Source organism: Dryobates pubescens, chromosome 9 (genome assembly GCF_014839835.1).
Source record: "Dryobates pubescens isolate bDryPub1 chromosome 9, bDryPub1.pri, whole genome shotgun sequence".
Classification (NCBI taxonomy): domain Eukaryota; kingdom Metazoa; phylum Chordata; class Aves; order Piciformes; family Picidae; genus Dryobates; species Dryobates pubescens.
This window is the reverse complement of record NC_071620.1, coordinates 36,840,270-36,851,968: the sequence shown is the minus strand read 5'-3', so window position 1 is coordinate 36,851,968 and position 11,699 is coordinate 36,840,270. Positions and strand designations below refer to the sequence as shown.

The 11,699-nt window shown below is 41.1% G+C and overlaps 1 protein-coding gene across 1 annotated transcript in view; it reads right to left on the bottom strand.

The window, feature by feature from the left end:
* Positions 1–5,495: 5,495 nt before the first annotated feature.
* The window catches only part of LOC128897417 (uncharacterized), a 98,196-nt gene continuing 91,992 nt past the window's right edge, over positions 5,496–11,699 (bottom strand). The window contains exons 8-9 of the mRNA XM_054164027.1: positions 7,419–7,628; positions 5,496–5,564 (exon numbers count right to left, since the gene is read on the bottom strand). Coding sequence (XP_054020002.1) covers positions 5,496–5,564; positions 7,419–7,628 — 279 coding nt within the window. The remainder of the gene's footprint in view (positions 5,565–7,418; positions 7,629–11,699) is intronic.

Here is an 11,699-nt window from a genome sequence, read left to right as displayed (position 1 = left end):
TCCCAGCTGAGTCTCAATGCATGTCGAGAGGCATCATGCTGGAAGTAGTTGCAACATATTACTTGTCGTCAATGGGGCAAGATTAGAGCTCAGAATTAGGCAAGCAGCATGTGGTGAAGAGTATTCAGCTCAGGAGTTTGTACACATGTGCATTAATGTGGGTGGACATCACTCTTGTGAAGGATCAACTTTTGCTGATAATCCCTGCTTTTACAGGGATCTCCAAGAAACCAACTCATCGTAACTGGACATAACTATGGATGGTTTACAGTTGGACTTGATGACAGTAAAGGTCTTTTCCAACCAAAACGATTCCATAATTCTAACATATGATGCTACTAAAGCAACCTAACATACGTCAATTTACACCAAGTAATAACTTCTGCCCAGCGTCTCCCTAGTCAAGAAGTCTTTACCCACTCACCTCAGTTGACCCAGTTTACGCTTTGGAAAGGTCAGAGCTTTCCTGCTCTCTCTGTAGGGTCTGGTGAGATGAATATGATGACAAAGCCATTAGGCAGTGTACCAACCTCAGTTACACAGCTGAAGGAATTCTCTCTCTTTTCCATAAACCAAAGAATAATTTGCATTGGAAGAGACCTTTAAATTTCATCTAGTCCAACCCACCTGCAGTGAGCAGGAACATCTTCAACCACATGAGGCTACTCAAAGCCCTCTCCAACCTAACCATCAATGTTTCCAGGGATGGAAGAATTTTTAGTGACCACTGAAGTGAGAATGTTCATGAAAACATCATGTGGGCTTTTCAGTAAACTCAACCAATCCATTCCTTTAATAAAGTTGGGACCAGAAAAAGCAGCACTCAGATACATGCATGAACTGTGCTGGAGTCAACTGCATGGCTTGTGCACATACAGGGAAAAATATAGAGCCCAGTATTCATAGCAACATTGTGTATACAAAAACAATTTGCAGAATTAAGAATAAAACATGAGGCAATTTGTTGATTTGCCATGGGAATATATGGGAGCGACAAATGCGTGGATTATTCTAAGGTTGTTTTTTAGTGTTATTATCAGATCCAAGAACTCCATATAAAAGCACACAGTCCTTCACACGCTAAACATACAGTTTGCCCAAACAATTGTAAAATATTCAGCATTCTTAAGATTAAATAGCTGGATATTGCTTCTGAAGGAACAGCTGTCAGCTTAAATCTAAAGTCTAGTTTGTTTACTGGCTGTATTTTATATCTGTTAGAAAATGACACCAAATGGCAATAAAATTGTTGTAAGTATTCTACTGGGGAATATAAATGCCCTTTGGTTACAGTGTACATATCTTTATACATAATTCCAGTATATTTTCCCTAGAATTATGTTAAATATGTAAAAAGCCTTTTCTCATAAAGGTAAAAATGCTAGATGTTTCCAAGCTGTAATTTAGCATTAGTGTCAAGATTGCTTCAGAAAATAACCTACAGTTCCTGTTTCATTCTTTTTAAGTGTCACTCAGCATACCATATCTGATCTTGTATTCAAAATAAACTTATATGATTTTATTCACTTTTCCAGAAGTGCAAGAGAGTTTAGACATAATTTATAGCATCTGGAGTGATGTAAATAACTGAAAGTAAGTAATTGGCTAGTCACCTGTGCTGTCTTATCCTATTACTGCTAGGTACTTTTCAAGTAATTAGGGAAAACAGCTCTTTTATCCAGGAAGTTTAAATCGGATGATTCCTTGACATTTGTGTTGGTTTATTTGATAGATAAAATCATACCATAAAAAAAAAAAAAAAAAAACTTTCTCTACAATGCTGAGGTTTACCAGGCCTATAATAAGAAACTGATTTTTTGCTGAGTTAAAGCGACTTATCTTTGCCCTTTTAATAAGAAATCAACCCCAGTCAGCAAAAGTCGAGATAAAAATCACCCAGTTGGTGTTATCACCATGTAGGCAGCAAACACATACCACTATCATTAACTTTTCTGTGCATGGATTTCAAATACATTTTAAATGCTAAAACTCAATAATTTCCTGTACATTACAATAACATCAGCTTAATGAGTAAGGAAAAGCATGAAAAGTAATTTATTTGGGGAAGGTCATTCCCTGGTTAGCCAACACTTAAACCGAATACTATAAAGAGGAAATATATTACAGGTAAAAAGGAAAATGGGTTTTACTGCATGTGAATTCTTTGAGTTTTACAGTGCTTATGACAAAAGGACTGCACTTACAATTTTAACCTCTGTCATTTTTATGCTGCACATTTGAAAAAAAAAAAAAACCAAATCTTTTTGTTTAACATTTCTGGGGCAATTTATACATGTCACCTTGTACTTAATGCTCCTTTTAAAACAGGGTTTTTCCTCATGCTTGTGAAACCTATAAAACTACTTTTCATACCAGACATGAAATTTCTAGTTATACCAGCAAAATTAGACCTTTAATGGGAATGCCATACTTAAAGAAATAAGCATTTTAAAGAAGTTATTACATAAAGAGACATTCCTGGCTAGTCTACTCCTGCCCACAGCACTTACAAACTGGCCTTACTGTTTAAAAAAAAAATAAATTGAGAGCATTATTAAAGCAAGTATTTTGCTTCCTTGGCTTAAATAAAGTTCACAGGTAAGTGCTCTGCTGAATTAGGGCTCTGAGAAATCTTGCTTTCTCTGAATTAAAAATCAGTAGGAGGAAGTTGTGAATAGAACTAGAATTCCTTATGAGTATCCGAGAACATAAAAGCAAGATGATGAACAATTTCTCTTCTGCCTGGTGAAGAGCGTCCACGGATCCTTAGGCTTGAGGTGAGGAGGAAGTTCTTCACAGAGAGAGTTGTTAGCCATTGGAATGGGCTGCCCAGGGAGGTGGTGGAGTCACCATCCCTGGAGGTGTTCAAGAGGGGATGTGGCACTTGGAGCCATGGTTTAGTAGTCATGAGGTGTTGGGTGACAGGTTGGACTTGATGATCTTTGAGATCTTTTCCAACTTTGTTATTCTATTCTATGATTCAGAAACATATTTGAGTCTAAAGTCAAAAGGAGCTGAACACATGAATTTGAGGAACAATTTGTCCCTGTAATTTAAATATGGTTCTCATGTCAGTGTGTTTGACACAAGAGATTTTCCCACCCCAGTGACCTAGGGCTCACTAGCCTGCGCACACACATTAGCTGAATGCTTATGCATGTGGTACTCTCTGAATGATGTCTATATTTGTATATGCTTTTCAAAGTTATTGTCATTTCTGCTTTGTTTTCTGCCAGACTGCTCATATCCACCTTTTGCAGCTATTATTTTTGAAGAGCACCTACCAATACCAGCAGCTATGGTGCTGTCATGGCACAAATCATCACCCATCCCACAGAGAGATCTTAGTCCCCAGATACTTGAATTAATGAAGTCCCACTGCAGGAATTCAGAGTAAGTGTCACAGCTCTTTCAGTCATGGAAATTAAAAAGCCAAAACCTTTTGGTTTTGTCAGAGATTCTTAATAAAATAAACAAACAAACACAAAGTTACCCTGAGACCTTTTCACCTGAGACCTTTTCACCCTGGTAGGTTATTGCCACAAAAAGCACAACTGAAGAAGGTGCATGCAACCCCCAGATCCTAGATGCCATTGTACAAAAGCACTAAACCCACCTGAAAGAGAATAAATAGGGCCACTAAGCTGGTGAGGGCCCTAGAGAGTAAGTCTTATAAGGAACAGCTGAGGGAATTGGGGCTGTGTAGTCTGAAGAAAAGGAAAAGGAAGCTGAGAGAAGACCTTCTTGCTCTCTACAACTGTCGAAAGGGTGGTCATAGTGAGCTGGGGGTTGATCTCTTCTTCCAAGTAACTAGTGGTAGAACAAGAGGCAGTGGCCTCAAGCTGCACCAGGGGAGATTTTTGCTGGGCATTAGGGGAAATATTGTCACTGACAGGGTTGTTAGGCATTGAAACAGGCTGCCCAGTTGAGGTGGTTGAGTCACCATTCCTCCATGTGTTTAAAAGCTGTGTAGATGTGGTGCCTGGGGTTATAGCTTTGTGGTCAGCGTGGTAGAGTGGGGTTAACGATTGGACAGGTAAAGAAGTGAAAATTCATTATTTTCTGGCTCTGTGGACTCTGCAGACAAGGTAGTTGTAGATACAAAGGTGGGACACGTCACAGTTGCCACAAACCTCACCTGTTCCTATAGGCTACGTTCCTATAGTCCCCACACAGCTTTTTGTACAAATGGCTATGAGGATAAACTTCTGGAAGAAAGTATTATTTACCCCAAAGGATGGTCCAAATAAATACATGGAAACTGACAATTGATAAGTTGAGGCTGAAGAATAAGAGGTGGCTTCTGACCAAATAGATTGTAAGGATCCAGAAAAGTCTTTCCATTGAATCACTGGGGTCAAAATATCCAAACCAGACTAGATTTAAGTGATGCAAACTAACTGAATCTTTAGGACTAGCTCTAAACACTCTTAATCAAAATGATTATACACAATGATTTGGCCACAGAAACAGCAGATTGGACAGATTATCCCCAAAACTTTGTGCAGTCTTCATTACCTGCACCCTCAAAAGCTATAGTTAAGGTTGCAATGCAACATTTTAGCTCTAAAAAAATGTTGTAACCCTACCTGACCACCACCTCTTCCTGAGGGGCAGTGACAGCAGCAAGAGCCGAAGCTCAGGTGTGTTTGCCCCATGGCAGCAAATTCTTCACAACTCAGTGTCGAGTTTTAAATTCATTAACTCATAGAACTGAAGTAGAAAGACCTATCCACAAAATACATAAGTGCATAATTACCGCTATGAACAGATCTAGATATGTTTTACCACATCTATAAATTAGCAGATTTCTTTTGTGTAATTTATTTAGACCCACAAGTAAAGACACTGTAAAGGAATTTATTATGTGTGATGGCAGATTGATCTGCTAGATTAGATGTGAAGCTTTAAAGATAGAATAAAATAGAATAGAATTAACCAGGTTGGAAGAGACCTTTGAGATCATCGAGTCCAACCTGTCATCCAACACTATCTGATCAACTAAACCATGGCAACAAGTGCTCCATCCAGTCTCTTCCTAAACACCTCCAGTGATAGTGACTCCACCACCTCCCTGGGCAGCACATTCCAATGGCAAATCACTCTGTTTGTGAAGAACTTCTTCCTAACATCCATCCTAAACCCTGATGCATCTTGAGACTGTGTCATCTTGTTCTGGTGCTGGTTGCCTGGGAGAAGAGATCAACCCCCACCTGGCTACAACCTCCCTTCAGGTAGTTGTAGGCAGTGATAAGGTCTCCTCAGAGCCTCCTCTTCTCCAGGATAAGTAACCCCAGCTCCCTCAGCCTCTCCTCATGATGACATATGACTCAGCCATGTTGTTTGTTACAGGCAGAAACTAGGAATGGGGATGTGTTGTTGACCTCATACAGGGAAAAGAGATTCTAGAAAAGCTCTAGCCAAAGAGGAGCTTCTTTAAACAGACTTAGGCATGGACCTGGATTTGCCAGTTTCTTTGTTTCAATAATTAAGTTCTACTTGATGTAGGCCACATGCCTTCTCTTGTTTTCTTTGGCCAGCTTTAAGACTCTGGTGTCTTCACCCTGGTGAATCACAATTTCCCGGGGCAGAAAATTATGTTTGGATTCCTTGAGGACAGTTTCCTTTAAATTAGATTTTCTTTTAAAAGCCAAGTAGGGCAAAGACATTAAGAATAAAATCTTTTAATGAAGAAAACAACTCTGAGACATGAACCAAAGCAGCAAAAGCAACATTTGCCTCACACTGGAAAGATGTACTTCAACCTTCACCTTAGAAGTGAGCAGCTGCAAACTTTGTGCTTCAGCATAATTCGTGCCAGTTTTCTGTGGCAAACATCATCTTTGATGGTGCTCCCACTTCTTATCTGGGCAGGTAAAGTAATACCTGTTCACTCTTTTCCCTCCCAGATGCTAACTTTTTTTTTCAAATGGTCTGTCAACATAAGACCAAAGGCAACAATGAAATGCACTTCTTCCAAAGCACTTACAACAAAAATGACAATGCGAGGAAGAAAATTCAGTCTACGAAACAAATAATGGCCAAGACTTCTTGTAAACACCACCTTATGTTGTATTTTAGTGCACAAGCAGCTAAAAATCTGACTACTTCCAGGATTCAGTCTAAAACTTGCAAGATGCCAGTAAGAAACCTAACTGCATTTTAGGACTCTATATCTCAGATTGATTTGCTGGAAGGTAGGAAGACACTTCAGAGAGACCTGGACAGGCTGGGTCAGTGGGCTGAGGGCAGCAGCATGAGGTTTAACAAGGCCAAGTGCAGGGTCCTACATTTTGGTCACAATAACCCCATGCAGCCTTACAGACTGGGTGGCTGGCGAGCAGCCTGGCAGAGAGAGACCTGGGAGTGCTGGGTGACAACTGGCTGGACATGAACCAGCAGTGTGCCCAAGTGGCATGGAAGGCCAATAGTATCTTGGTTTGTATCAGGAATAGTATGGCCAGCAGGACTAGGGATGTAATTCTGCCGTTGTACTCAGCGGTGGTGAGGCCTCACCTCGAGTACTGTGTGCAGCTCTGGTACCCTCACTTCAAGAAAGATATTGAGGTGCTCAAGCGGATCCAGAGGAGAGCGATGAGACTGGGGAAGGGACTGGAGGGAAAGTCTGATGAGGAGAGGCTGAAGGAGCTGGGGTTGTTTAGCCTGGACAAGAGGAGACTGAGCGGGGAACCATATCACTCTCTACCTCAAGTGAAGCTGTAGTAAGGTAGGGGTCAGGCTCTTCTCCCTGGAAACTAGTGATGACATGAGAGGGCATGTCCTGAAGCTGCACCCAGAAGGGTTTAGGTTGGATGTTAGGAAGCAATTTGTCCTGGAAAGGGTAATTAGACACTGGGATGTAGTGCCCAGGGAGGTGGTGGACTCACCATCCCTGGAGGTGTTTAAGGAAAGACTGGATGTGGCACTTGGGGACATGTTCTAGTCAATGTGGTGGTGTGGGTTTGATGATCTCAGAGGTCTATTCCAGCCTCAACAATTCTGTGAAAAACTGAATGTAAGACCTTACCTGTAGTATCAGCTGTACAATAAATTGGACAATAATTACAATGTATATTTTTATATGTAATAGTTCCTTACAGAATGACTTCATGTGATTCTGAGAAACATATATTTATAAATAACCTCAATGTGGGTAGTTTCAATGTATATCTTACATAATTGCCTTTAAATGGCTCTATAAACAATCTTAAATTGCCACTTAGCACTGCAAATGCATTAACTGATTGATTTTACACCACTGTTTAGGAGTGAGGTCTTCCTATGGAAGGTTCAATATATATATAATTATGTATATGCAGGGTCAGGTAGGTCTGTTTCCCTCTTTTGATGCTGATCTGCTTCCAAAGCACAGCCCTTTTCCTTCTAACTCTGCAGATGAGGAGTCTGCCTGGACCTACCTCCACAATGGCCCCATCAGGTAGCCTGAGGAAGTGCCTGTAGAGCTCCCGGAAGCCGCTGAGGTGGAGAGTGTAGACAGAGATGCAAACTGTGGTGCTACCTTTGGCGGAGGGTGTAGAGTCCAATATTTCATCCTGGTGTTGGAGGTCACAGCTGGAGACACCAGGCTGGCTGGCATGGTCCTTCCAGATGTAATCAGACACTGCCACCTAGTGAGACAGAAGACCCCCCCCCCCATATATATGTACACACACACACGGAGCGACTCCCCCACCCAAGGAACATATTTAATTAACTTCTGGCAAGAGCTTAACCGATTTAAAATGATTTTACAATAAATCTGCAAAGCCTGTGCCATATGCAGGGCTTGCACGCAGTTCCCTGCTACATATTTTTTTATGACAGAGATCTAAATAGAGGAGATAGACAAATCCCTGGTGTACATTCTATAAAGTTAATTCTGCACAGATGAAGCGGTAATTGACTCCCGTATTAACCAAAAGTAGGGAGATCAAGCAGGGGAGGTTAAACAATAAAATGGCAATCCTGATTAAATAAAAAAAAAAAAAAAGAAGAAGAAGAACAAGAAAGAAAAGGAAAAAAAAAAAAAAAGAAAAAAAGAGAAGGAAGCTTGCTGAGAATTTCACAAGCCAGTGTTTGTATTTCTCCCTGAGAAGCCTTTGCACCCATCCCCACAAGCGCTTTTTTCGTCTCTGATCTGTGCATAGTATTAAAATAACCTTGTGCTGCTAACTGACTGGCAGAGGAGGCAGGGTAAATAAGGTGTGTTTTAGCGTGCTGTACGACGCTAGTTTGTTGACACAGTTACCTAGTTTCCTGGTTTGTACTGAACACATTCACTTGGGCAGGTTTTGTACCTCCCTGCCTCAGTCAGAATTCCCATTTAACCTCTTTCATGCTAATTCTTTACACAGGCTGAGCAAAAGTGAAGGCTTCAGACAGACCATAGCACACAGTTGAAGCACACCTTATCCTTAACTAAAACTGGTGATGAGAAGCATTATTTTTATATCCCCACTCAAGTGCAAACTTCTTAACCCTTTGCTTTTTCAAGACCTCTGCTTCACTCATTTTTTCCCCACAAGAAGCTATTTTACAGTAGAGATTGTAAGGATGTAACAATGTCACCAATACACCACCATGCTCTTTGCAAACACTTCTACTTAATGCAGAGGAAATAACTCTTTTTCTGCTCTATCTGATGTCTTTTCTTCCAAGAAAACACATTACACTGGCTGAAGTGATACTAATTCACCCATAAAGCTAGGCATGGAAAACCTTTAATTGAAGAGCTGCATCAAATCCTTTTCTTTCTTTTTGCTGAAACAAAGAGCTCAGGATCTTACAAGACATCCCAAATATCACCAGATACAAATTTCATCCTCTGCTTGGGAAAAGTTAGATTTAGCTCAGTGTGCTTGTGATCCAGTTCACTGTTTCTCAGCTGTTCTTCTGCATTAGGAGGACGCCCTTAACTAGCTCAGTGTGCCAACGCCACAATCCTGATGTGCTTGCTGCCATTCTGAGCAATTGCCTTAGGAGAAGATTGGGTTTTAGGTGAGTTAGGGAAGCAAGAACACACACTGGAAATTATCTTCAGCTCTTTTCCAGGAATGACAAAACAATAGGAAACTTCATTTTAGTGCCAGCTTTCATTTGCATCAGTCCTTAACAATTTTATACATTTTCAAACAAGGAAAGGTCACTTGAAATTTAAGGTAAAATATGCAGTCTGAATTTTCCACACCGATGTCTCTGGGGTTAAGAAGCTTTTCATTCAGAACAGTTTGTTAGGAACACACAGCAGCTACAGGGGCAGGACAAGCCCTGTGTTTTCTTCTGCCTACAACACAAATCTGTCTTACACTGCTGATCCATAAGAACTGAGGTGGCCAATGCTCTCATAAACACAGAAAGCCATCTTCTGTTGGGTAGTTGTTTGGGTGGTGTTGGATTGGTTGATGGGTTGGACGCAATGATCTTGAAGGTCTCTTCCAACCTGGTTTATTCTATGTATTCTATATGTATTCTATGTAATGACAGTATTGGTTAGAGCAGGGACAAGCAGCTGCAGGAGCTGTGACACCACAGCTCTATCCACCCCATCATGGTTAACTCTTCTCTCACCCCACTGTCTCACAACCAAGAGCTCTAACCTGCCCAGTTAAGAGCACCAAGCCTTTCCTGGCCTGGTGTCTTCCTGTTCTGTGGCTTTACTGAAGAGAAATGGCAGGAAAAGCCAGCTCAGGAACTCAGGGGAACCATATAGCAAATAGAATTGATCTCAGTTGTCACTGTACTTTTAAGCTAGATGTGTTTTCCCCTATACTACATGCTTTCCTTCTTCAGACCATTTTCTTCCTTCATGAATCAATTTGCCCTTCTCTGACCTTCACCTTAGCCCACTTTCTTTAAACCAGCTTGTCCTTCTTTTGGTTTTGTCCTTGCTAACAAGTAAGGGAGTTTATTTACCATGTGTTTTGCAAGCACCTGTGAACATCACATCCTTTCTCTGTAACTCTAGTTTTGTTTGTTTGAGGTGTAAGCTCCAAGGGCAAAGATAGGCATGTTCTGCTTGTCCAGCACGAAGGACAGAACAGACCTGAGACTATCTTCATGCAAGCGAATTACCATATGTACTCTCAATCAGTACCAGAGCTGAGTGTAAACTGCAGCGTATAATTACAACGCTGGAAGCCAAAGCCACATCATTCAAATCCTTGTGCTTGAGGTAAACTTCAATTTGCCAGGGCAAAGACTTCCTTTGGAGGGCAGGGCGCAATCCCTGTGGCACCATACCTGTAGAGGACCAGGCATGGCATAAGGAACCTCTGCCTTGCCTCCTACCCTGAAAGCAGACAGATCTGCCGGGTTGTGGGAACAACAAACCAAAACATGTGATCTGTTAACACATTTCAAGATCTGATGAGCTCCCTCTTACATGACTAGCAAAGAGAAAGTGACAATATTGGTTGGTGTGTGCTCCTGTCCCTAGCACAGCTTGATCATGAGACAACTGAGAGTGAAACAAAGCACTGTCCAAAACTGATGGTGTTGTGGAGTTGCATCACCTTGACTGAGGGTAAGCATAAGTAGAAAGGAGGGAAATGGGGTGCTTGGCTGGAGCATCACTCATTGGTGCTTCTTCAAAGTCACCTGGTAGCACGAATTTGCCTGAAGGCAGACCCAGCAGTATGCAGAGTCTGAAAACCAGCCCCAGGAAACAAAAGAGCAGTGCTGGGAGTGGTTGTGGATTTAGACACCCTACCTCTGAAGGACCATCCAATTGCCTCCTTCCTAGCACCATCTTAAAAGTATTTTGCAGACAGATGTCTAGGGCCTTAAAACTTTCAATACACATTTCTGTGCAGTGATAGGTCACAAGATTGCTGCTGTGGCCTGTATAACCTGAAGTGAGCTCCAAAAGTAAACTCTGCTGTCATCTGAAATTTCTGTCATTAGGTTAATCAAAAATGTCCATTCATTTCTACAGGAACACAATATGAGTTAACAAATCCACTGAGACGGGCTAGTCAAGAGACTGTGCATATAGGACGTGTCAGAGAACTGAAGTAAGCTGTGATCTAGATTCACAAGGGCTGACAAGAAACCACAAAATGCCAGAGCAGCGTACAGTAATCCTTAAATGAAATTCATCTTTCAGTAGAAAAACACATTAAGGATCATAATTCAATGATAAAAGAGGCAGGCCAGAACAGGTTCTGATGCTGAATATTTCACAACATAACTTAATTAAACGGGAGTGTGAGGCTGTTAATCGCTTCATAATAGTTCAGCCTGAAATGAGGTCTGATGTAAATGCCCTTATAGCTTATTTGTTTATAGTATTAAAATCACTAAATGTTACACTGACCTAGTGCAAATGCACAGTTCTCATTGGTCTCCAGTGTCTTGGCTTTTTTAGCTCTTTTCAACCCTCCTTGCCTTTGTGCAAGTATGCAAAAGGCAAGAACTGGGAAGAAGGGTCATAAATTTAGGTCAGATGAGATGATTCAGTAAGTCCCGTGTGGGCTTATGTCTTATTAATAATTCTAATACATTCTTCCTTGACAACAATGATTTCTATTGCTGCTCCTTTAACGTAGGGGGTGACGTAAAAATACACAGGCTTTTCAAGGGATGGAACCTGCTTCTCATACAAAGATGGCAAATTATGTCACCCTTCAGAAATTACAGCACATAACCCAGAACAAAAGACAAAAATGTACTTCTAAGTACAAACAGAAATACACTTTGTT